At 42.5% G+C, this 26958-nt stretch overlaps 3 protein-coding genes across 3 annotated transcripts in view; 1 reads left to right on the top strand and 2 right to left on the bottom strand.

Annotated features, from left to right (window-relative positions):
• The first annotated feature begins 366 nt into the window (after positions 1 to 366).
• Positions 367 to 8816, top strand: LOC136004555 (protein phosphatase 1 regulatory subunit 3E-like). Its single transcript, XM_065661108.1, has one exon. It carries the CDS (start codon positions 1152 to 1154, stop codon positions 2106 to 2108), a length of 957 nt encoding a protein of 318 aa, XP_065517180.1. The 5' UTR covers positions 367 to 1151; the 3' UTR covers positions 2109 to 8816.
• An 8687-nt stretch (positions 8817 to 17503) lies between these two features.
• GCSH (glycine cleavage system protein H) lies at positions 17504 to 24716 on the bottom strand. The gene is made up of 5 exons (XM_065662621.1): positions 24564 to 24716; positions 21111 to 21190; positions 19875 to 19938; positions 18189 to 18320; positions 17504 to 17633 (listed from the first exon to the last, which is right to left on the bottom strand). Exons 1-5 carry the CDS (start codon positions 24682 to 24684, stop codon positions 17536 to 17538), a joined length of 495 nt encoding a protein of 164 aa, XP_065518693.1. The 5' UTR covers positions 24685 to 24716; the 3' UTR covers positions 17504 to 17535.
• Positions 24717 to 24846: 130 nt separating this feature from the next.
• The window catches only part of LOC136005490 (polycystin-1-like protein 2), a 41518-nt gene continuing 39406 nt past the window's right edge, over positions 24847 to 26958 (bottom strand). Inside the window, 2 exon segments of the mRNA XM_065663026.1 lie at positions 24847 to 25206; positions 26084 to 26215. Coding sequence (XP_065519098.1) covers positions 25081 to 25206; positions 26084 to 26215 — 258 coding nt within the window. The 3' untranslated portion in view covers positions 24847 to 25080.

Below are 26958 nucleotides of genomic sequence, written 5' to 3'. Positions count from 1 at the left end.
TCTGCCTAGACTTTCAAAGGAACACCAAGTGCTGCAGATAAAATGATGAAGGTGTAAAAGCTCCTGCCCAGAAGCTAAATCAGCATCAGACGTCAACACAGGTCAGGCTCAGTCTCTGGCAGGATGGTAGGATCATTGTTTTTAATGCAATTTACTAATTAAAAATGAGTACCAGATTATGGGAAGTCTGGAATGAAGCGGCTTACTAAAATAGTGTTTAGCTCCTCGAACTGGCTGCATCAGAGTCTGCTTTTCATTAAGCTTTAATTCACTTGAATATCACTTGGCAACTATCAAATACTCTTTTGAAAAGAGCAGAACCGCCCTCCGTGTTTAGGCTGCAGCCACTTCGACTGCAGATGTAGATCTATAGCAGGGCTGCGGCAGGCATATTTTATTCAGCAGATGTACTGTAAACGCATTACAGCAGATTAGCTGGATTTCTTCCTTTAAATGTACACTGCGAGGTCCAGCTTACGAGCCAGCTCTTTCTTACCGGCCCGTGTAACCTTCCAGAGCCCGGCTCGGCGTCCTCCTCCAGCGGCTATTTCTGTAACAGATCGGACTAGCGACAGCGCCGTGATGAATTTTAATGCTTCCACGGGGGAATCCCTCCCGCCTCCTCTTTCTGTATGAGTTCCTCGAGGAAAGACCCAGAACACAGCGAGAAGGAGGAGGAGGGGGACGGTGTAGCCGCGGTACTGGGGAGAGCGGGCAGTGAGAGCCGCCGGGAGAGAGGGGCCTTGCCGCCGGCGGAGTGCAATTAAGGAAGGTGGCGAGGACGACCCCGAGGCGGGCAGAGGAGCGGCTGGGGAGAGCAGCGCGATGGGGGAGGAAGAAGGATGACTCGGGGCGTATTTCGCTGCCTGACCGCTGCACGTCAGCAGCGGCAGCCGCCGGAACGCCGCGGTCCCGCCGCCTCCAGTGGACACATGCACCCGCCGGCAGCACCGGGGGCCGGCAGCGACGGGGACAACGCCGAGGTCATCCCACTGACAGCGGGTCTAGGCGAGAGGCAGAGCCCGCGGCCCGGGCTCTAGACCGCCTCGCCATCCGCAAGCAGCGGCCCGAGAGGAGGAGCCCCTGCCGGGCGGTGGGCCCCGGGTCCTAAGCCAGCCGCCGGCACAGCCGCCGCTCCCACCGGCTCCCCCATGGATAAGGCGGGCTCACTGCACACCTCGGTGCCCACACCGCCTCCTCGGCTCTACCTGCCTCGCAACTTCAGCTGCAGCGCCTGCCTCTATGGCAGCCTGGCCGAGCAGTGCAGGGCGGGCTGCAGCCCCGACGGCGACGCTGTGCCCCCGCCCGTGGTGCGGGAAGCGGCGGGCGAGAAGCCGAAGCCACAGCCCCGCGGCAGGGAGCCCGCTCTGCCCGCCGTGCCGCCCAGCCCCACGCAGCGCCGCCGCGCCAAGTCACTGCCCACGCCCGGCGACCGCAGCCTGCGCCCGGCGCTGCAGCAGAGCCCGTCCCGCCGCAAGACGGTGCGGTTCGCCGACTCCCTTGGCCTGGAGCTCACCTCCGTGCGCCACTTCTGCGAGGCCGACCTGCCGCAGGTGCCGCTGCCCGCGCCGCCGCGCACCGCAGACCTCTTCAAGACGAGGAAGCCACCGGCGCTGGGCGACTTGGAGCCGGTGCTGTTCGGGCCGCCGCCGCCGGTGCTGGAACCGCTCTTCCCGCCGCAGCCCGGCTCCAGCCCCGGCTTCACGGAGCGGGTGCGGCAGCACAAGGTGAGGCTGGAGTGGGTGCGGGCCGAGCCGGCGGGGCTGCGCGGCGCCGTGCGCGTCCTCAACCTCGCCTACGAGAAGGCCGTGACGGTGCGCTACACGCTCAACAGCTGGGCCAGCTGCGCCGAGGTGCCCGCTGTCTACCAGGCACCCGGCCCGGCGGACGGCATCACCGACCGCTTCACCTTCCTCCTGCCCCTGGGCGCTGCCGCCGCCGCCGCCGAGGCAGTGCTGGAGTTCGCCGTCCGCTACCGCGTCGCCGGCGCTGAGTACTGGGACAACAACGAGGGCAAGAACTACCGGCTGCGGGGTCGGCAGCGCGGCCCGCCCGCCACCGGCCCTCCGCAGGACCCCGACAGCTCCGCCTGGATCCACTTCATCTGAGGTGCGGAGGGAGCGCGCAGCCCCGGGGGGCCGGCTGGCCGGTATCGCGGACGGCTGAGGCACGGCGGGCTCCCCTCACGGGAGCGCTCGGCGCCTCTCCGGCCCGGCCGGCTCTCTGCCCACCCGGGGTCCGCGGCCCAGAGCAGGCCCCGCTTCCAGCCGCTTCTCTGTAAGTCGCCGGGAGGTACCTTCCTGAATTCTGTTTACAGACGGATAATTTATATCCTCTATCCCGCCAGCAATGCCGAGGGGATGAATGCCCGAGGGGATGCCCTCCGGGCTGCCGCAGCGGCTCCAGGCGGGAGCCGGTTTCCTCCACGGTCTCCCGATGCGCCGCGGCTCTCTCCAGAGAGGGGAGGAAGGTCAGGGAGGGCCGCAGGGCACTGGCAGAATTCCCTGGTCAGGACCAGGATCCGCGGGTGCAGACACACGCTGCCGGTCAGCAGTGGTCGCAGCCCCCTCAGCAGGGTCAGGCTGTGTAACGCGCAGGGCAGTGTCGGAGGGCATCGCCCAGCCGCTTTCCTTTCCTAATCCTGCTTAAGCAAAGCCCGGCTCCAGCGAGCGGTTGGATCAGTATTCAAAGCCTCCCTGACCCACCCGTGTGGCGTGGGCCTCATAGGGCAGGGTTAAGGGTCAGATTGCAGTTTTGAACCCAAAGACACATGAGTACGGATGCCCCCAGGTCTAGCTGTGTTACATCATGCTGTAAAAGTGGTTGATGGGATTAATTATATTACTTTTTTTTCTTATTTTGAACCCAGTTTCATGCTTTTAAACTTATTTAGAAAAGCAAAATAAACGTCACACACTAACTGAAATGCAACGCACTGAGGGATTTTAAAAAGCAAGTGTTCTATTTTAAATTCACTTGGTATGTTGTCATAAAGGTTTGTCAGGATCTGTTTGTTTCGGTAAGATCGATTCCATGAAGATGCTTGAGCTCAGGTCAGTGGGAAGGGTGTGGAATTGCACCAAAGGAACTAGAGATTGCAAGAGCTGAAGTCGTAATTCCAGGCTACATCCCAAGAAAGACTTTCCATTCTATTCCTGTTAACAGTTTAGTTGAATTTCATGTGCCACAGCATTAGCGCAGTAGCCTACTTTCTGAAAAGCAAATGCTTCAAATGTTTCATAACAATTAGAGTAAGTTGCAGATTTCACAAAACTGCCTAAATCTAGTCATTCAAATGAAGGAAAGCCATAGCTTGCCATATAAAAAATATGTCAATAAAAATTACAGAGCATGCTGACTTCTGCCTTCAAAGGTATATTTGAAGTTAGCATTTCATCAGCAGTAAACAGTATTTTCCTTTTTAAACTTGCTTTTTCAGGAGTTTAGCTGAACACAGGTTGTGCTGCTGCCAAATCTGAGTGCATGTTTTTGCAGGAGAGGGACCTCTACAAATACAACATCTGAGAGTGGTGAAACCAATGTCATTGTGATCTTCTGATTAAGAAGGGCTGTCAGATCAGGCCTGTAAAGTCTTGGATCTTTTGTAGATTGTTTAGGAATTAAATGTGGGTTTTAACTACATTTTTGTGTTCTGCAAAAGGGTTATGTGTCCCAGACATCTTGAGTAATGTCACATTCTCATAGGACCTTTTGACTTCAGTGGGAATTGAGAAGCACTTCGGTCTCCTGAGGGTCTGGTTTGGTTAGAATAATTACCCTAATAAATTCTGGGGGGAAAAGAAGGTCTGGAAACTTGATGGGAAAAGAGTGTTTCATTTATGTTTCTAAGTTCTGATTTAACAGAAATAATAGCAGAACTACTTTCTGTGGTATTATTAACTTGGTTTTAAATCCCCAGTCAGTTTTCTAAACCCAGCTTTTTTAATATAGAATATAAACCAAATGTGCAGTAAACATCTACTGAGTATTTAATAGTTTAGAATATTAAGGCCCCACTCTCATGATAAAGTAATCCTATATATTGCTAGTACACATTTATAAAGCTAAAATTGCAGAACTAGGGTTTCAAAATGTTCATGATTAAAGCATATTAAGTGGTGTATTTGATAAAGAAAGCCAAGTGTCTTTTAGTCAAACCTAATTTTTTTACAAGAGCCTTAATACTGGAGAGAAGGAAAAAGACTTCTTTCCGTTTGAAAGCACTTTGAAATCTGGCGGAAATAGAGCAGAACATCTTTTTATTTAGTGTTGTAGCTTTCCAAAACATGTTTTGCTTGGCCTTTTTACCCCAGAAGTGAACCAACAACTGTTATGCAAATTGATGAAAACACTTGGAGAAACAAAGAGTTTCTATGCATTTTAGATGAAGATTTAACAAGATGTCTTTTCTACTGTTTTAATGGCTTTAGAAATACAAATGGTGCTAAAACCATTTTTAACAGTAACTCTAATTCTAGAACTTCAAAATTATCTTCCAGTGGATGGCAGTTTTCATTGTCAGTTTGATTTGTGCAGCATCTGCAGGTATGTAAGCATTTAAAAATCTCCGTATAGCAACTGTGGCTTAAACTCTTTGAATCTGGAGTACCTACATGGGTGTATATGCATCAAGTACACTAGCAAGTTGTTGAGTTACCCTGCTTTTCATCATGGCTTAGGTGAAATTAATCTTGGTCTCTGTTGAAACATTCTAGGCAGAATTGAGCTATGGCTTTGTAATTCTGTTCAGGGATTGTTGCTCTATAATGCAGAGTACCAGAGCAGCGTTTTGCAAAACAGAATGTCAAGCAGTTAAGCCTGTCCTTGTCACAAAATTTTGTGAGTAACGATGTGGATTTGAACATGATCACAGATTACCGATATGTGCAAGTCCTGTAAAAGACATGGCCTCCTGGAAGCATTTATAAACACCTGCTTTTTAAAGTCTGGAAAGGTAAGGTGGTGTCTGGTCAGCTTTGACTGGAGAATGTTATTGATGTAGTCTGTGGAAGAAGTTTGCGGTGTTTCAATAGAAATTTGTCAGGTATGTGTCAAAGCGGCACTCCTTTGATTATGTATTTTTCACTTCTATCATAGTAATCTATTTCCATGTGAGATTTATTCAGATTTCCAAACACTTATTCAGTGTTCAGTTGCAATGACCATGATTGTTTTTTCTGCTGGCAGCATGCACGTGCAGTTTCCAGTCCTTTAGACTTCAACCTAACGTTATCCATGTGTGGCTTGCTAGAAGCATTGTGATCAGTGGAGATGAAATAAGAATTCAAAAGAATAATTATATAATATTTACATAAATGATGACTCTGAGGAGAAAAGCCTGGAGAGGATAGTTTTCAAGTTGGTGGGACAACAATCATTTTAATAGGAGCTGGAGCAAACCAACTTTTTAATATCACATTTCTAAAGGATATAGTTCCACAAAATGCACTGTCACAGGCAAAGCAAAATATGTGAAAATTTTCAAGCCAACCTTTTTCTGGAGGATATGTCAGCTCTTTGTATTTTTACATGCATGAATAGAGTCTGTGCCACCTTCCTTTCCAAGTGATACTAGAATTGTTTAGGCAAGGAAATAATCCTTAGGTCGTGTACTTCACTTTTAAGTGAGTTATTCATTGCTTATGTCTCTGCGGATGTAAAAATGTGTCTGTCATTAATTGTGCAAAGTTGTAGCTCTACGAGATGTGCCACGGTGTTTTATGTGCACTATGAAGATATTTTATACAGTGGGTCAAATTGTACTGTATGTCTGATACACATTGATGTTTGCTGCTTCACTCCAAAACTGGTAGATATTTTGCATGGGATTCTATGCCTTTCATGGCAGTATTTTTGACTTTTACCTGTATTGTTAGAAATCCTAAAAGGAATCAGAACAATTAAGTGACTGTAAATAGAATTTCAGCTAGCTAAGCATATTATTATTTATTAGCATAAAATCAGTTATTGAAACTGTTACACCCATTTTCAATAAATGCACATACTTTCAGGTAAAATATATTTTTCTCATTTTACCATTAGCAGGTAACTTTTTGATGCGGATATGTGTGCCTCAGTAAACAAGAAAATCAGTGCACACTTTTTGTTGTTTCAGCATATGTGAAGGGAAAATGTATCACTTGAATGAACAAATGTCTGTTCATGCGTACACATGATCTCTTTACAGAGACATGAAATGCTTTTCCATAGTGTCAACACGCAAACATCTTCTAATCCTATATTTTAATGTAACCTACAGAAATACTTAGAACCTGCTTTTTAACATAATATCAAATACATATTGAAATTTTTATGTGCCTTTCAACATTTCCTAGGAAGAAATCTCATGGGTTCCCTAGTTCTCTCTCCAAAAGTCCAATAATGCTTTTGTCATTAAAATGAAATTTGTACTAAAAATATAATAATCAATTCTAATTCATGATGCATTTTCAGCTGTGCCAGAAATCCTGTATCTGTAACAGCCAGAAGGATTTGCTAATATTTTCCTGTCTTACAGTGAAAGAAATTACAGTCAGAAATCTGTCTTCCTGGTACACCTCTACAGTTATGTAGTTAAGTAAAATACCCCAAAACTGTGACTATAGTTAATATAACAAAATATATTTATTGTATATATTAACCTCTTGCACAGATATTATGAATATATATTCTATCTGAAATCAGAAGTTCTAGTTTTTTATGAACTCTATTTGTGGAGACATGGACTGTTCAGCTTTTACTGCTATTTATCTGATGCTGCATAGTGCGTACCATAAAAACTTTTGGATGGATTTAATCTGCCTGCACAGTTTATAACATGAGATAAAAGTGCTCGCTGTAAGGGATATCTGAAGAAAATGGCTTTTACCTTCCAGTTATACTGCATGGCTTTTTTGGCAAATCTTCATAAACTAATTCTGTTTCCTGTATGCACTTCACGTGTACCTATTCTGAATACATGAAAGGATTGCTTACTGAAATGAAAACATTTTTGAGCACTGATAGTAAGGTTTTTCAAACCGGTAGTTTAAGGTAGGGTGTAAAGATAGAAGTTTGTGCTGTAAAATACAGAACCCTAGCCTTATGCAGAGCTGATCAGTGTTTTTCTAAAATGGAAGATGGTGACATATCTAAAATGAAACATGTTCAGGGAAACATACCTGTGTCAATAGGAAGGTTTTCTCAGGTTCAGCTTATATGAGAGAATTGCCCTAAAATAGTTAAGTGGTCAGAGTACTTCCTAAATCAGTGTATGGACTTGAATGTATGTCTTCCATAATCAAAATGAGTACTGAGCTATAAAACCACGGGCTATTGGTTTAGCCAATTTATAAATACGTCTTTTAAATTGTTCTACAGAGAGGATTTTTGACCCTGGATTTCATACATATTGTGTATGAATATCCACCTCATTCAGCTATCCTGGGTTTTGTTTGAGCTTTCTGTAATTGAGAAAGGTCTGATTTTATTTTTATGTGACATAGGAAGATTATTTTACATTACATTTTTAAGGGGATAAGACAAGAAGACCATTTTCCTTTCAATTTTAGTTTTTTAATATTAAACAACAGCATGCAGAATAAAAATGTGCTTGAAATAATATACACTAGCGATTCCAAAGAATATAGCTAAGAAAAATGGCAAATGTGAGATGTGCTTTAATAAGACGTATGTGCTTTGATTTAGTAGGGCAGGGAGAAACTCCTAGTCTTCAGTGCAAGTGTATTAATGCTGGGGATTTCTTTCTATGCAATATTATGGTGCACCTGGTTTTTTAGAAATTAACTAACTTGACTGGTATAGTTGATGTATTGGTGTGTTGTCTGTAAAATAGTCTGTTTAAAGTGTCGTTAAGGAAACTGTATGTCTCAAATAGTGTTATATTGTTAGGCTCTTTCTTGTCCAATCTGACTTCACTGGATCATAATCATAGTCCTTTGAATGACAGTAAGAAGATAATATTTCATAAAATTGGGTAATGAAGTCTCACACATTATACTTCACTCTTTATCACTTTTAGGACAAAAAGTTGTGTTACTGTTGTGAGTTATAATTTTTTTTGTATTTGTGTCTTTAAAATAAGCCAAATTGTATTATACTTTTAAACTCAAAAAGCTAAGATTTGTCTTTGAAGCTGATGAAAAATATTAAAACTAAAGTCAGTTGGGGTTACTCAAAATCCAGTTTCTAAGCTCTGGTATAACAAACATACATGTACATTCTTGCAACTGGTTTCATGGAGGTGCACCCTGATGTGAACTTCATGCATTTTAAGGCTGATACAAAATGATCTCTACCTGGGTGCTAAACCTGCCTACATCTGGACATGAATCCATGTTGTAATGGGGAAAAATGACTGCTGTGACAGAAAATTACTGTTCTTGGAAGGATTTAAAGAAACCCATCTCCTCCCTTACAGTGTTACACAAACTATTTCTCTCTGTAAGGGAGATGCTGTCTGTTGAAGACAGTTTTTATTACTGTTTCTTTGATTTACCTTGACTTTGTTTAAAAATGAAAGTTGTTTCTAACTGTGTATTTAACTGGTAAATTACTTTTGGTTGTAGTTTCTTCTGCAATGTTTGTATTTCACTGAGTAATGTTTGTTTCTAATGTTTGTAAAAGTAATGTAATATCACCAAAAATTCAACATCAGTGTTTTATAATAATGCCTTGTAATTTACCTAGCCTTACAGTATTTCAGATGATTTTCCACCAAAACCACATCTAGTCACTGGTTGTCACAATTATGAAAATATATATTTATAAGCCTGTAGATTCGAGCTGTCATTAAAGATTAATGATAAAAATTGTGAGCATGTGGTGAATATAAACCTTTTTTTTAACTGACAAACCACAAGACCTATGTTTTGAGGATCTGGAACAATTGTGTTCTATTCATCCGTAGTGCATATTTGATTACATGTAATGTATCCGTATTTCTGTGGAAAAATATCCAATATTTGGGCCTGATTTTCCAGCCAACTGATTTCAGGCCTTCTCCATTGAAGAGTGTTCTCTGTGGAAGGTGCAGTATGATGAGCTATGGTGGTAGTCTGGTCTTTGAATGGTAACCATCTTTCAAGGAGATGGAATGAGATTATTGGTGAGTGTAGATGCATGGAATTGTCTTTATAGTCGTGTATCCTTAACACCTTTTCAGGCATGGTTTAACAGTCTAGTTCAGGAAGGGTTGACTGTACTTCAGCTGGTTGTGGCTTTACTCCTTCGCAGCTTTGTGTCCTGATGGTCACTAGTAACAGTTGAAACGTTCTCAAGTGCAGTTTAACATCTAGCTGCCAAAAGCCTGTGCTAGGTGCTAGAATGTACAGAAACATCAGAGGAGGGAGGGATAAGTGTGAGGGAAGACGTGGGATATGTGAAAATGACTGTGATCTGTATATTTTAAAAAATAACAGTTTTTCATAGAATCATAGAATCATGGAACAGTTAGGGTTGGAAAGGACCTTAAGATCATCAAGTTCCAACCCCTCTGCCATGGGCAGGGGCACCTCACACTAGACCATGTCATCCAAGGCTCTGTCCCGCCTGGCCTTGAACACCGCCAGGGATGGAGCATTCACAGCTTCCCTGGGCAACCCATTCCAGTGCCTCACCACCCTCACAGTAAAGAACTTCTTCCTTATATCCAATCTGAACTTCCCCTGTTTAAGTTTTAACCCATTACCCCTTGTCCTATCACTACAGTCGCTAATGAAGAGTCCATCCCCAGCATCCCTATAGGCCCCCTTCAGGTACTGGAAGGCTGCTATGAGGTCTCCACGCAGCCTTCTCTTCTCCAGGCTGAACAGCCCCAACTTCCTCAGCCTGTCTTCATATGGGAGGTGCTCCAGTCCCCTGATCATCCTCGTGGCCTCCTCTGGAGTTGTTCCAACAGTTCCGTGTCCTGGCCATCCAGCCAGTTCTTTATCCACCGAGTGGTCCATCCATCAAATTGATGTCTCTCCAATTGAGAGACAAGGATATTGTGTGGGACAGTGTCAAACGCTTTGCACAAGTCCAGGTAGATAACATCAGCTGCTCTGCCCCTGTCCATCAATTCTGTAGCCCCATCATAGAAGGCCACCACATTGGTCAGGAAGGATTTCCCCTTAGTGAAGCCGTGCTGGCTGTCACCAAGCACCTTGTTGTTATTCATGTGCCTTAGCATGCCTTCCAGGAGAATGTGCTCCAAGATTTTGCCAGGCACAGAGGTGAGACTGACTGCTCTGTAATTCCCCGGGTCTTCCATTTTCCCCTTCTTGAAAATGGGGGTTATATTTCCCTTTTTCCAGTTGTCAGGAACTTCACCTGACTGCCATGATTTTTCAAATATGATGGCCAGTGGCTCAGCAACTTCATTCGCCAGCTCCTTCAGGACCCGCGGATGGATTCCATCAGGTCCCATGGACTTGTGCACGTTCAGATTTTTAAGACGGTCTCGAACCAGATCCTCTCCTACAGTGGGCCCAAGGTCTTCATTCTCACAGCCCCTGCATTTGCCTTCCAAGACTTGGGTGGTGCGGTCAGAGCCTTTGCCAGTGAAGACTGAGGCAAAGAAGTCATTCAGAACCTCAGCCTTCTCCAAATCCAGTCCTTTTTGGTGCTGAAGGACTATGAGAAAGGTTTCTAAGCCCCATGTATATGCAGCAGTGTCTTTAATGAGCTTGTCTTCCTCCAGTGGTGAGGCAGAATAGGGGCTATCTAGGTGTTGGCTGAGTGAACTGTAAATACTCTTCCAAATATTCTTTCTCTGCTAATTGCTGGGTTCGACGTTATTTGCTTCTTGCATTGTTATAATGTGCTAGTTTTCGTAGTCTTTCACTGTAGACAGCATCTTACCTTACAATGGCCAGAACAGTTTCAAGCTTTTCTTGAACAACACTTTTAAAGCCTTTTTTGAAACACAGATAAAAGCCATATAGCCATAAGGAGAAGGAATGTTCCATATTTGTTCTTATGCAATTAGTACAACTTTGTTTTTCTATACTTTTTCAGAAACATCTGCTTAGCTTTCTCATTATTACTATTAATAGTAATAATATTTTCATGTGTTTCTTTAGAAGGACAGAGTAATTAAAATGTAGCCTGAGATTTAAATTCCACCCCCCCCCCCCCCCCGAGGGAATATTTCCTGATTTAACATCTAATCTTTTTATTCAAGTAAAAATGAGCTCTTAACTCACATAAATTACAGAATCCAGAACTGTTTTCTGAAGGTGCCATTATATAAATATTATACTGATGATTAGTATAATACAATCTAATTTCACTTTTCTTTTTGGTGAGGCATATGGTTTGAATTTAGAACTGCTGTTATGCTTGAGTGATCCTGAGATAAAGAGATTACAGTTCTGTGTGAAGATCATAATGAAGTCATGGTGCTCTAATATAAAAAAAAACCCCAAGAATAGTTTTAAATTGTTCTTTCATCTTGGATTAATTTTTCTCTACTTTTTTACTCACACACGGGGCTAAATATTGCTGCAGTAGTTCATCTAACTACTAATCAGAATTAGAGTAGATGAAAGAACCTTACTAATAACAAGTGTTAAAATGTACGAACTATTCATATAGTAGTGCCACTTACAATGCTAATAATAGCCCCTGTTTCTTAGTGCCCCTCTCTGGGTGCTTTCTACCAACACCTTTTGGTCTGACTGATGAGTTGAATTGGCTGAGGGACTAGGCCATGACTGAATGCCATGGCCATCTCATGATGGGGAGCCCTGCGATAGGCAGAGGCAGCAGGAGTGAGGAGGGTCAGGTACAGAGAGAAGGGAGAGGGCAAAGGGGAGGGGAGAGAGCGAGAGCCTGGTCTTTCCACAGCAGGCACTGTGAGATCGTAGAATCAAAGAACGGTTTGGGTTGGGAAGGAACTCATCATCCAGTTCCAACCCCCTGCCATGGGCAGCTCAGGTTCTCATGCAGCCTCATTGCAGGACCTAGTTGTTGCCATGGTCCCCAACCTTTTTCTTTGGCCTGAGGATGGCAGTCTCTTCTTCCTTGCACCCCTCCATGTATACAGGGACTGGTTGAAAGGAGAAATGGGGGGGTTCTGTGCTTCCTCTAAAGAGCAGCCCTTTACAAATACTGCTTTAGATCACAGAAGCAGAGGCATGCATTAAAGGACCACAGTGTCCTTCAGTTACTTGTTACACCTATGGAAGGTATGGGAAATAGACAAAAACATGCTTCAGTTGTAAATGAGGATGATACATTGCCGAAAGAAAAGAGCTGTGCAATGGTGGTCCTGCACAGCTTTATCACTGGCATTGCCTTGCCAGCTGTGGCACAAGTGGGGTTGTCAGAACAGACAGGAGTGGCCAAGAACACTTAAGCAGTGAAGAGGAGAGACGCGTGATGGCTGAAAACCAGAAGTGCTCTTGAATCCTGAGAAGTGCAGACTCATCCTATCCTGTGGATTGATTTTAATGGTTAGAGAAAGGTACAAGTACCTCCATTAAAATACATCTCTTCAGAAAAATGCATTCAATAGCATAAATAATTTAACGTTATAAACAAACGACAAATAAAACATCCTAATAGCAGAGGATGTAGGATGCTTGTACTGCATTAAAATAGATCAAGTGGCTCAATTACGCTTTGTCAGGAAGAGAGGGATATCAATATCGTGGGGCACACTCTAGCCAGTCCAGATACCGCAGGTTAAATTCTCCTGCCAAGGACTGTTCCTCTAAGACTGTGTCCCAGGCAGTGTGGGGAAAGTGGAGAAGGTTACATTGCGGATACTCTCAAAGCCTGTCTGGGCCATCTGCTGCATACCATGCTGATAATTCACGCTGATGGACATTGCTCAGGAGTCTCCCAACACTGTTTTAAAGCCATGAGGTCATATTCCCTGGAAATGGCTTACCCAGAGGTGTTCAGTGTTCAATTAGTCCAGTCCCATTTCACCACACTAAAATACATTTGCCTGCAGAAATGGCACTGTGTCATCCAGATGGTTTTTGTAGTCTCCCTATGCTTGATGCAGCTTCATCGATGTTAAAGCAGTTTCCCTTTTGACTTTGGTGGAAAACTGGTTTTCCCCTAAGCTCTCAGTCAATCTCTGCTCTGTTATTGAAAGGCTCCTACTGATTTAATGGCTGGCATCATGTTTGGAACTTGGTAACATTTTAGCCTGCTATGGACACCCCTTCTGCACCGGGCCAGGTTTTAGATGTGCTGCAAGAAGGAGTAAGGGCAGCCTAAGGGAGGAGAGTGATGCTAACGTGATAGGCAATAAAATGAGGTTCGAGCTAATTCCTTTGTTACATGTGGCGCTCTGAGGAGAGGGTCTTAAGCATCCTCCGTGAAGCAGGATGTGGTTAGTACTGGTTCTGATCTTGAAGCTGACGCACGGAGCTATCTGCCGCTGGAGCTGAACTGCCCTTTATCAGCGACCGAGCAGTGAACCAGGCACCGATACCCGCCCTTCCCTCCCGTTCCCGTCTTCAACGTTCTGAGTGCCACCGTGTGGAGAAATTGTGCAATAACGTCTTTTTAACACAATAAATCGGCACGTCACTGTTTGTTTGACAATCGGGAGCTTCCACCCACTGCTGAACGCGTGTTGTTAAGGAATCGTGCTGTTCTTAGCGTTTCGTTTCCTTCTCCAACACACGCAGTGCAGGTGGCACATCTTCTTTACCTCTCTCTGGGTGATGTCTCCCAGCATCACAACAGAAAGGCCTCACGCGTTCCATTGAGGAGCTGAGGATCATTATTGATTACAGGCACTCTTGTTTATTCACGACTAAGCTGATGCAAAGATAGATGTCATGTCCCTTATGTGTCTGTTTGGTGTATTAGAACACTGTGATGGGAGCCATTACTACAGTAACATTGTGAATTCCCAGTCTATCAGTGTGAAGAAAAAGAGGATCCTCATCCATAGGACATCAACTGGAGACATCTGAAGGGGAGCAGTAGAAACTGAGATCTGCTGCACTTCTAAACCAATCACCAGAGCTGCTGCGGTAATTGTCTTACTGCTAATTTCATAAGTGAAGTTGTCATTGCACTTATTTTATGCTCATTAAAACACCACCAAGTGTTATTATTTATGTACTTCTGCTGCTCTAGTTTTATACCATTGATTCTTTCCCCTCTGGTGAGCAGTAACAATTACATGATATGTATTTATACACATGATAGGTCAAGATTCACAAGGAGAGGCAGCACTCCACTGACTGAGAACCAGACCAAATCTTAGGTATGCAATCTTTTCCAGAACCGATGTTGATAAAGTCTTAGAAAACTAAATATAGATAAAATAGAAAATAGAATAAATATACAAAAAAAAAAAAACACAAACAAGTTTAGTTTATATTATTCAGCTAGATACATTGAGAGATGAAGGGGTTGGTAATTGTGGTACAGAAAGGAAGTGCTGGCACAAAGAAAGGTGATGATATAATTAACCCCTAGGGGATACAGAGACATAATTATTGGCTGTAGGAGAAGTAAGTAAAACATAATTTCCCATAAAACCAATCTACTGAGTCTGCAACGTTTAGCATCCAGTAGTTGTGACTGTTAAGTTCTTAAATTCAGGATGAAGACTTAAGAGGTCACAGATAAAAGGCAATTTTGTAAAACTCATCTCCTTCATTCATTGTCTGTAGGAGTGCATACTGGTGAACAACTTTGATTTTCTCCCCTATGATCTATAGAAAAGCATTTCAAACTGTGTCACAGACCAAAGCTAATGCACATTCACTCTGTCTTTTCACTTCGAGGAAAGGCATTCACTACAGATTCACGCTGGCAAGTTTGCATTCATGCCCTTGCAGAGTCTGGCTCCATGCAGCGGATGGTAGCCTACCTGAGGCTTCCTGCTGCTGCAGAGTGTGGTGAGGCTATGGGATTGTTTGGCAGCTAGGCGTTCTGCTTGAGTAGCATACATCAAACAAGAACAGACACATTCTTTTGGCAGCGTAACTCAGTTTGAGTGAATTGTAGAAAGAGATACAAATATTTGCTCCAACAGACATTCTTCAGCCTAAATAACTGCAGAACACCCGAACTCTCGGCATAAACCACACAAGAAAAGCACCTGTGTATTATTGTTCCCATTTTAAGAGGAATTGGGAAATTTAATAAATCACTTTAAGGTCATATAAGAACCCTAAAAGTAGTAGGGATAGAGACCCTCCTGGTCCTTCTCTTTAAGCAAATCAATGTCCATTCTCCAACTGTGCACCAGGAAGGAAAGGCTGAATTAATTCTGTTTCAGGTGGTTTCTCTGGGAAGTTGTCATTTAGCCACACTGGTGTGTAGGTCAACCTGACCCTCAGATGTGACATCAACTTTGGGTGCACATTTGTGGATTCATTAACCATTAAGTCTAATGGGATCAGCTGCTTCTGTTTAATGGTTTGCCAAGTGAAAGTTTCAGTTTCATTCCTGTGATGTCCTTAGAGCAGTGTGCCTGCTGGATCTGACAGACACATGGGTACATTACATGTCAGACTATGACTGATCACGATTCTCATAAACACTGCTAATATACAGATGAGGACGAAGCCTGAGGAAGAGATCAGATTTGCAAGTTTTTACTATTTCCCAGGTTCTTTAGGGGAGTACAGAAATTATTATTCCACATTTAATTCATCAAAAGGAAATAAAAACACTTTAAAGGAAAAAAAGATGTATTAAGATGTATTAGAATGCTCTGGACTAACCTTTAAAGGGAGATCCACAAGTCTCATACATTACATGGCAATGATTGAAGGGCCTATTTCTTTAGTGAAGTTGGAAACAGTAAGGTAGAAGAAACAGTATCAAACAGAAACATTTTCATGCATTCCCACCTCCATCTGTCTGCACTCAGCCTAATTAGAAACAAACTTTCCCTTTCCCTTCGGAAAGTGCACAGAGAGGTCGAAGATCCAAGCTTACACAGGGAGCCTGTAAAGAGGCCGGGATCAAGCTCCCAGCTCTCTCAGCCTGTTAGAATAAATAGTGCATGATGCTGTGAATAATGGATAAGTACTGGCAGTTTTTAAAGCATTTACACCAGGTTTACTGGGGCCTTTTGTTTATCCAACACTGCCAAGCCAGGACTCCTGTGGCACAGCGGAACCCACTCTCTCCTTTAAGGTACTTTGCAGTTTAACTCCTATGGAGAAAATAGCTTGATCTTAAATACGCAGTGGAGCATCTCTTGGCAGGGCTTTTATCTGTGACTTCAGTAGGAAAAGTCAGCTCCTCAGATGTCAAAAAACCACCAATCACTTTGACATCCCCTCAGATCATAATAAAGCCCTACATTTTTACATATTAGAAAGGTTTCTGTATAACCTGCAGTGTATTTCTGCCCTTTAGAAGAGCTGTGCTTTTGAACAGAACTTCCAAAGGAATGTGAATTTTGCCTTTGTTATCTTATATGGATTAAACATTCCCTTCCTTCCTCTTAGATCAACTTACAGATAATTTGGCTTTCATCCCCATTTTGTGCTTTGCTTCTAATCATTACTTTAAAATTGTGAACAAAAATTTTAGACCAAAACTGTGCTGTACTATTATGTTTCCCTGGAGTGCAGGTCTGTACAACTCAACCTTAGCCTTAGGTGTCACAACAACTTTGAATGCACATTTGTGGATTCATTAACTATTACATCTAATGGGGTCAGCTGCTTCAGTTTAATGGTTTGCCAAGTGAAAGTTTTAGTTGTGTGCCCGTAATGTCCTTACAGCAGTGTGACGACTGGATCAGACAGACACATTACATGTGTCTGCCGTTACTTGCCAAACTATGACTGATCACACAATTTTCACAAATATCTACCCTTCTGAAATCACCAGTTGCTAGGAAAAAAATAATGTAGAATTCCTTAATTACTTGTGACACAGGTAGTGTTTACCATTCACTAGACAAAAAAGATACAGCCTGAACAATCCACTTTAGAACACTGACAAACTATCATCACATGAGTTTTGTGTACTAAGGAAGCATATAAATCAGAAGACAAGGACGACACCTTCTGCCTCTAAGGCAGAACTATTTGACTATATAGTACAGTGAAAAAGGAAAACAAAGGATTAATAAATTCTCTAAAGAAGTAATAGTCATGCAAAGAGGTAGCTGATATGGCTTCTTTTTTGGTATTATCTCTGCAACTATAATTAGGAAAAATATTAGGAGGTTAGGCAGACACCCCTTTTCAGTATCTTGGAAGCATTAGAAAAATATTTCAATGAAAGCTCTAGTCCAGGTTATGCGAACAGTCATGTGTCCACTTATTACCATATTAAGGCTGTTGTTAATAAACTTGATTGTCAAATCATTCTTGGAAAGTATGTATTTTAGCAAAAATTTTGTTTCCCAATATATTATAGAGAATATCCTGAAGTTACATAACTCAGACAGAATAAACATTTTTACCACTGTAATTATTTATGGCACTGTATACGTGTGGGACCATAAGTGGGATTTTTCAGGTTGCCAAAACTGGATATTCTGTACTTCACTGATTGATGACAAACTACACTGAAATATTTTACACGGATTTATTTCATTATTCCAGCTCAGTCCTCAATGGATTTTATGTACTTCTCATAGGCATCTTCATTCATCAGTTCATCAAGTTCAGCAGGGTTTTCCACAGTCATCTTGATAAGCCAACCTGAAGTTAGGAAATGAAAAACAGTTGGTAATACCCTACAAGATTCACTCATGTCTCTGCGTTAGAAAAGTGCCTCCAGTAGGCTACAAGCCCTCCAATACTGGTACAGTCAACAGGATTTCTTGTGCACACAAAACAATGTTTTAATACTTTCATAAAATGAACAACCAACCTGTCATAAGAAATGGCCTCTGAGCCAGACCAGCTGTCTAGTTTAGTACTGCTGATAGTGGCATCAAGGAGACAAAAAGAGAGCCTGACCTCTTGGAATCATGAGCTGCTACAAGAGCAGACAAGAAATGTGATGAAGGGAAACAGATTTAAATGCAACCACAGTCTGTGTCTGAAAAGAACATGGTGTAAAAAACAGGTGCCAGCAAAGACCAGACTACACTAATGCTTTCATGTTAAATTCTATTGCATTTGAACTGTATTCAATATATTCCATTTAAATCTCCACACCGTTAAATGGAAAGAACTAGGAACTGAAGAGCCATTTTTGCTAGCAAGAACCCAGGTGGTATTCATTATCCAGAGATAAAAATGACATCTTACCATCTTGATAACAGGATTTATTGACGAGCCCTGGATTATCTGCAAGGGCATCATTAATGGCAGTCACTTCTCCCGAGAGAGGAGAGTAGAGTTCACTAGCAGCTTTCACACTTTCCAAAGCTCCAAACTCATCTGAAACACAGAATATGGTGGAACATTTTTTAAAGGAAAATTCAAAGCACTTTAGTTTTTTTTAGTCAGACGTTCTGGTGATGACCTAGCCATTGAACAATGTCTGGATCTTGAGCAAGGAAAACTCCCAGAGACTGAAGTCACCAACTTTCTGACAAAAATTAGCAGTTATTAAATTTGATATTCACGCTAGTAACTAGCTGGCTACTACAGAAGGGATGGAAATTTCTTACACGTAGTCTGATCCTTTGGCTAAAGCCCTGCAGCGTATGGTTTGATATCAGGTTAGAAGGAACCACCTCCAGCCTTTGGGGCAAGAGACCTCTAACTACAGTTCAAACCTTTTTATATATAATTCGGTTACAAGATAGACACAGCCACTATTTGAGAAATGCCAGTTTTGTTTCAGAAACACTATCGAGTGCTACGTTTGCACTCAGAAAGCACACATTAGCATTCACAAGCACCATGATGGAATCACCCAGCTGCTGTTCCCCCCCTTTTTTTTTTCGTTTTGTAGTCAGTTACAGAAACAATGCCTGGATCAGTGTTAGTCCTGAGTAACTCCAAGCCACAAGCAAACAAGACAGAGGCTGGAGGAACACAGAACTGTCACAAGAGTAGATAGGAATGAGCAAGAGGAATCAGAGAACAACATGTTCTGAGAAAGCTTGGAATTAGACTAAAGCCAGAGTAAGTAGAAAAGAACTAAATGGAAATGAAATTCCTTCAGATAAAACTACAAGTTGGTTAATTAAAGCCCTAAACAAAAAGACCTTTTGTTTAGGGTTTCACCATTCAACGTGATGTACTAGCTTTGGCCAAAACAGTTCCATATGAACCTATTCCACAAGTAGGATGGCAAAAGAGAGGCCTGATACTTTACCACAGTAACTCTATTTTCTTTTTTCTGCAACCTCTAAAGCTAATTACCACCTTTTCTTCATATACTAGTGAAAGAGCTCTCTGTAAATACAGGAATAGGCTTTTATTTTCTACCTGTTAGTAGTACTAGTTAGTGGTACTACCCACCCTCTTTTAATGTAGAAAACTACACAACTGAATGATTAAAAATGTAACAATTTGTACATCACTAATCAGCAAAAACCTATGATTACAGCTGATACCCCAAAATTACTGAGTATGTTAATAGAAAAATTAGAGCTTGATATCAGTTAGATGCTTCACATTGTACAACTCATGAAGTGCCCAAATGCAGAATCACAAATAAGCCAGCCTGCACATTAGCAAGTCCAAATTAAAGCATAAATATTTTAAAGCCAGAACATAGGTAAAATCATTACCAAAAAACCTCAAGTATTTTTAAAATAATTTCTTCACAGTTTCATAAGCAGGTATTTTCTGCTACCACACATGGTCCAACAGCGAGAATTTGAAATAAAGCTCTCTTGTAGAAGTAACATGGATTTGTTTTGCATCCAGATGATTTGTAATGGTATTAATGAACATAAAGATTACTTTATAATATTAATCTCTGCAAAGACTGAGTGGGATGACTAGAATACTTTATTAGAAATTAGAGCCAAAACTTACCGTGTTTACTCAATTTTGTCCCAATTTCTGGAAGACTACAGTAAACAACATCTCCTAATGCCTCCTTAAAAGAAAAACAAAAGCATCAAAGCGTTCATTAAAGAAACTATACGTAGGAGAGACCTGATACAGTAACTCTGGAATGTGTATGTAAGTAATCTCTGGCTCTAAATTTAGTTCTCATTCTTTTAGGAATACATATTTTTCCACTTTTTCTTTTTAAACATTTAACTTGGAAAATAATGTTTTGTTACCATGACCGAAATGCCCAATTATTATTCATCTATTACAGTGTTAATAACCCACAGGCTGAGATACAAGGCATATATACATCAGCTCATCTTCACATCAGTTAGAGTAACAACTGTTTTAAAGGACAACATTCCCAGTGATTGGAGGGAATACCCTTTTTGTTACTTCCAGTGCAGTTTGAAAGAAAATGCAGTGTTTTCTCTCCAGAGACATGGCCAGCTGGACAGTTTGTCCTGACAGACTTAATGAGGAGCCTTATCACCACAATAATCAGCTCAACCAGAACAGGCGCCTGCCTGTTCACTGACAAATGTACCCTATCTCACAAAAGACTAGAGATCTTACAGCTTATTAGTGTTACTTAGAAAAAACAGAGATCATGGGAAATGCTGCTTGTCCTACAAAGCATTAATTCCACTTCACTGATAGCTTCTCACATAACATTTCCTGAAGTTTCACATACAGTGAATCTTAACCTGAATTTGCCTGTGACCATTCCAAATCAAGTACTTGCACCAGTACAAAACAACCCAGAGGAATTCCTAACCTAGAGTAATAAATACATGCCATGTTGTACTAATATTCACTATTGTTCTTTAATCAGAGGGACTGCACCATATTCCTGTTCAAGGGAAATATGACGTAAAAAGTGCACAATATCCTCTATGTAGCTACAAACTCCTCAGACCTGGAAGAACTCAGGTAATAACAGAGGTTTTGAATTCTGCTGAACCACTGAGTTTCTCATCAAGTCCAGCTCTCCATAGGCTCAATCTGAAATGATTTAAGAATTTATCAGGATGCTGAAGCAACATTCACTTCACAAAAACGTGACAGATCCAAGTCCAAAAATCATGCCTAGCAGAGAGCATATGCAGTTAGAACAGTAAAAAAACAGTAAAAAAACTGCCCAAGGAGCAAGGACAAGAGCAGGTATGCATAAATAAATATTGCAGACTTGGGTAAAGGGGGAGGGATCGATACCTGTGCAAAATTGCTGATTCCTACTGTTCCAATGCCATTTTCAACAGATATCCATTCATGCTTGTCTGTGAATTTGCGGGCTAAAATGAAACAAACTTGGTATTTCAGAAATAAGTGACATTGCTCACTTAGATACAGTAACATATTTACACTATCAAACTGTGCTTGTTTTTTTAGTGAGGTCAGTTTTGTTAGTTTTTCTTGGAAAACATGATACAAAAGTTACAGAAGCATTTTGTTCTGCTCGTGACATTCTTAGTGATGCAGTAGAAGCTCACTAGGCGTTCTGCTGAGAGTATTCTATGACACGCAATCATCTAGAGACTGATAAAACACAGGAGCGAAAGGAGTTCTACTTCAAACAAAAGTCTAAGTCTGAAGCATATGCGTACTCATTCCTATGATGGCATCATGACATTTACTGCTTGTTTCTGACAACCACTTTATTATTCCAGGGAAGGCCAGTGTTAATGACGCATTAGAAACTGTCAGCACTACAGCATCTAATTCAAAGTACTTACAGAACCATGAAGTAAAAAAGTAGCAGCCTAGCTTTGCAGCCTAGCAAAAGGGGCTGATTCCCTTCCCTCCCCTGACATTTCCTATAGAGTCTATTTCTCCCAGTTTAATGTTGTCACAGATCTATGTAAAATTAAGGCAAATTGATACAGACCAGATTAACAAAGCCACTCATCCAGACAACTTACTTAAGAAAATGCGCTTGCTGTTACCACTGTTACCGTGAGAACACCACGGTTAATTTGTATAGTTTTAAAATCAGTATAATTAAGACCCTGTTCAGTCTTCTCACAGCAATCTGGCAACTCTACGTATATTTTAGATCTATAACATTTGGGGCAGCTTGTACCAGCTTTTATTATTAGAATTTCTTCCTATAAAGTCATACGGAGAAACTTCAAAAGAATTAATTGAAATAGGTGACATTTTTCTCACTGACATTTTACCTGGAACTTTTCTTACTCAGCATTTTCAGCCTGGTTCATCTGCTTTCTCAGTTCCATGGTTTTCACATGGAACTTCCCCGTATTTTTATTAACTTATTTTTAATTTTCACTCGTAGCACCTATCCAACCAGGCAAGGGATGTGCTAGAAGCTGGAGAATTCAACTTCTTAAACAGAGATCCCTGTGTGATGAGCACCAGAATAGCACAGCTGGTCCTCTTGAGTTCCAAATTCTCCCCTCAGGCTCCTCCTCTAGGCTGGACTCCTTATGCTGGCTGGAGAAACTACACTTGTGCAAATCCTTCTGCATTGTCTAAACATGAAGGAAAACATAAGTTCTCACTGTAGACCTGCTACAATCTTTCCTAAGTCAGTCATATTTTGAGCTGTTTCAGTTGTAGTGATCTCCTTTATGTCTGAACATGTTTAAGGGAAGTAAGTCTCAAGTAAAATGGTTTATCTTTGAAGATGATCCAAGTTTTACAGACCTCAGTAGAGCAATAAATGTTTTTGCAAGTATACTACACAAAAAATTAGAGTAAAATGCAAATATTGAGTATTTTCCAATGAATCCTCACTCCAAAACCCTGGAGAATTTCAGGTAGCACTATTTCTACCTACAAAAATCCCCCAGGACACGTTCTAATAAACAGAAGAAAACAAAAGTCTTAAATCATTTTAGGTCAAGACATTAAACCCACAGGAATTTCTTTGGAAATGAGTAACGAACCATAAGAATGGAGAATGACACAATCTCAAACCCAAGCTGAACATCTGTGACACTGCATGTCACAAAGAAGCCGACCACTGTCTTTTTTTAATGCTGGATAACAATATAGCATATGATTAGTTTATAAGTCAAGGTTATAAAAAAATAATAAAAAGAAACCCAGAAGACTTCCACGATCAGTTCAGAACAGAGCAGTAAAACTTTCTTAACAGTTGGAAGAGCGCTGAAGTTTGTTGAAGGACAAATTAAAAAGTTAGACTTGAACAATTCTAAGCACACAACAAAACCACTGTAAATAAAGGTCAAATTAAAGAGTTAATAAGTAATCTCAAAATCTGACCTTTGATCTTATGTAATCAGCTCACTAAATAAATCAAATTAAACAAATACGAACTGTCAAAGCACACCATGTCTCTTCTGTGAGCACTCTTTTCCAGGAAAGCAGCAAAATTTACTCTAGCTCCATTCATTTCAGCAGGACCTTGGTATCAGTTTAACCAGCACATTCTGAATTCAGACCCTCATTTAACTTAGCCTGCCCCTATTATGTATTTCATATATATGTATCTGAAGAGTGAAGGAAAACTCACACCTCCACAAAGAGGCATACAACATTTTTCCTCTCTGCCTAAAACAAAAGTATAGTTTATGGTTTTGCTTCAACTTACAGCTATAGAAAAACAATGGGTACATTAAACAATAAGAATAGCAAAAAAAAAAGCTTAGATTTTTACTCAAATTGCAACTAATGACAAATTTTCTCTCACTTGGTGCAGAAGACAGTTAAAAAGATAGTCTTCCAAGCTATCTGGAAGGAAATTTATGACCTTTTCTTAGTGGCAATCATTTCTTTTATAGCATATTGTCCTCTTTACCTTTTCAAAATTTGTTTGCTGGGGTATCACTATTTTTCAGACTTCCATTCAAAGGGAGCTTTGACAGCAGCAGATCCCTTCAGAATTAACTACTTTACGTGGAAAATCACACCAAGCACCAGCGTGCAACCCCATCTCCTGCCTTACCGCTTCTGTAGCTGTGCTGCACAGGAGCTGCTGAGGCAGAGCCAAACTTCAGCTCAAACAGCCCCAGAGCCCTGGTTTAGGTTCCTTGTCACCCCGCCTAAACTAACTGCTGCCGGCTTCCCTCCTCCCGGCTATGCCCCTTTCCGGTCCTGCTACTGATGCTCCGCAGACAAGGATCCCGCTTGACAAGCTACCACTTCCTTTGTCAAGTTCACGCTCTCCATGTTCGCCCCGCTCTGCACCCCGGCTGTAGCTGGAAAGGGACAGGGACACTTGGCTTGATGCTGCAGCACGGGGAGGAGGTTAAAAGTTTCCTGCCGACTAACGGAGGCGAACCGGCTCCTCCGGGGAGGAGGCCCCGGGCGGGTGTCCGCACCAGGGGCAGGTGAAACCGCGCTCTCATTGCCCCCTGCGGCTACAAGCCCTCGCCGGCCTTCAGCCATCTTGCGGGGCCCTCCCGGTCCCCACACGGGCACCCGGGGCGCAGATGTGCGGCCGCAGCCCGGGGGAGATGCCGCGCCCCGCTCCTCGCAGGCTCCGCGCACGCCGCACACGGAGCACCCGTGCTGCCGGGGCCGCGCAGGCGGAGAGCGACCTCCGCGGCTGCTCCGCGCACCGAGCGGGGGGCTCGCCTCAGCCCCGGCCGGCTGTGGCCCCGCTCCCCCCACAAGGCCGGCGCGGCCGCGGCCGCAGCCCACCCTCCCGTTCCGGGACCGCCGGCTCCCCATGCAGCTCACCGGACAGCAGCAGCGCGCTGGTAGCCAGCCTCCTCGGGGCGGGCACCCGCGGCGGCGGCGAGAGGCGCGGGCAGCGCGGCGCCAGGCGCGGCCCGACCCGCCGCAGCGCTCGCAACGCCATCTTCACAGCGGCGACGGGCGGGGCCGCGCACAGCGCCCGCCTCGCGGGGGCGCGCCGGGGGCGGCCGTTCCGGCTCCCCTCAGGGCAGCGGGGCCGGGGGTCGGCGTTCTCCGTTCGCGCTTGCTCGGTGGAAAGAGTGTTTTTAACGCAAACCGTGCGGTAAACGGTCAGTGTTTATTAAATACAGGTCTACAGGACGCGCACGCACGACGCTTCGTCTTAGGGTTAGCGCTGCTTCTTAGCTAATGCTCCTAAATAACATGTCCGCTATGGTTTATTGGTTGGATACCGCCACGTTTCAGTCAGAAGCTATGGTAACCTAAGCCAAGCAACTTCAGCTGGTAGTTAAAAAGTAAATCTTCCACCCCAAAAGTGACTTTTCGGTGTGATTATTATTTAGGCGTTGGCAGGTTGTTCCAGGTGGTCGTTGGTGACGGGTGTCTCTTCCTTCTTGCATTTAATCCCGAAGAAACTGAAAAGTTTCAATAGCATTAGGTCGACAATCTCCTCTTCTTCTGAAGCCTGAAATAACAGTGAGAAATTACTTGGATGCACAGACCAGAAGTGGATACAGCCTCTGCTGAAGCAGGAAAATGCCATAAGAGATCACTATTTGAGGTGAGAGAAGCTTTCACTCCAGCAAAGCAAGAGTTAAACCACGACTATGAGTAACTGCCAAAGCAGAACATCGCCAGTATTTTTATCAAGACAAAAGTCCCAGATGGACCAGGTGAGCCTTGAGGTCCTTTCCAACCTCCTGTTGTGGGATTCTATGAACCTGGGTGAGGAAGTTTGGGCTCTGCCAAATCCCATGGAAATCTGGTTATAAGAGCCTGGAGTTCCCTTGGTGGCTACCATACAGCTAGTGGTGTGAGCCACCCAGCGTTTCTAGATGAAGTAAATGAGAAAAAGTAAAAAAAGTCTTGTTTTCTATTGACCATGTACTTTGTTTTCATCTCGCTTGACTTTATTTAGAACATGGAATTTTGGACAGTGCTGGAGTACTAACCTGGATTTTGCTCCGTGCTGTCAATAGCGTAAATGGGTCAGACAGAGTGACACTTTTAAAAGGAGCGGTAAAGTCCTCATGGACTTTGATGTCTGTTTTGGCACTGATTTCAGTGGAGCCAGGCACAAGTCTTAAGACTTTTGCTGGATTTAATAAGTGAACAGAAGGCTACAAATCAGATCTTGTGCTGAATCTGAGCAGGGATTTGTCTGAACAGGAATGGACAGTGTAAATCTGGAAAATCTGACGTGTGATTTATAAGTAAAGGAGTAACTTCTTAAGAGTTGGACTGAGTTTACAAGGGTTTCATCCAATGGTGGAATACCTAAATCATGAGTAAGCACTGAGCAATAAATGTTAAATACAAAGGGAGAGCATAGATGAGCATACCTGGTGGTGCTTCTGCTCATCACTGAAAGCAACCAGAATCACTGAAATGAACAGATTCAGTACCACAAATGTCATGAAAATTATGCAGGATCCAATCAAGAAGGAGCCTAAAATTGGATTGTAGTCCAAGACCTGTAGTATTAATAATGTAAAACTTTGTATATTGATTGTAAAAAGAAACAAAAAAGCATACATACAAACAGTTAAGACACAGTAAGGAGTTTGTCTCTTTGAAAATCCTTGTGGCTAATAAATTATATGTGTTATGTATATGCATTTTCTTCTCTAGTCACTTTCCTATGCTGATAGAATATTTTGTATCTATGATATATGAATATGGGTAATCTTTGGGGTTTTTTAAGTATTTGCATTTGATTGTGTTAGTACGAAAGCTTCATGTGAAGGGTTGACAAGCCTGGAGGCATGTTTATGCACAGAACAGCTCCATCATTTTTCAGCTTTCAAAGTATAGATGAAATCTCTACATGCTCTTATTTTCTTACATGCTTTACAGAGAAGCCCAGTCAGATTGTCACAGACATAAACTAAGCGTAGTGTAAAAATAAAACCCTATAATTTGCATGTAAGCTATATCCTAGGAATATGATTTGATTATTAACAACATCAGTGGGACGAACGTGAAAAAATTTGTGTGCAGTTACTGATCTTCAAAGCTACCCATACCCTGGTTTTTCTGTGGTATAAAAGCATCTGCCAAGGAGGACTTCAGAGTCAGAGATGTCTGTGAACTGGCTTAATCCACAAAGAGCTGTTCGAAAGACATTGTAATATTTGAAAACTTAATGGAAAGTTCAAGAATAATAAAAACAAATGTAAAGTTCCCTTGTGGAAGGCCTTGCCTTTCTTGGGAAGCT

Source organism: Lathamus discolor, chromosome Z (genome assembly GCF_037157495.1).
Source record: "Lathamus discolor isolate bLatDis1 chromosome Z, bLatDis1.hap1, whole genome shotgun sequence".
Classification (NCBI taxonomy): Eukaryota; Metazoa; Chordata; class Aves; order Psittaciformes; family Psittacidae; genus Lathamus; species Lathamus discolor.
This window is presented reverse-complemented; position numbering and strand designations above follow the sequence as displayed.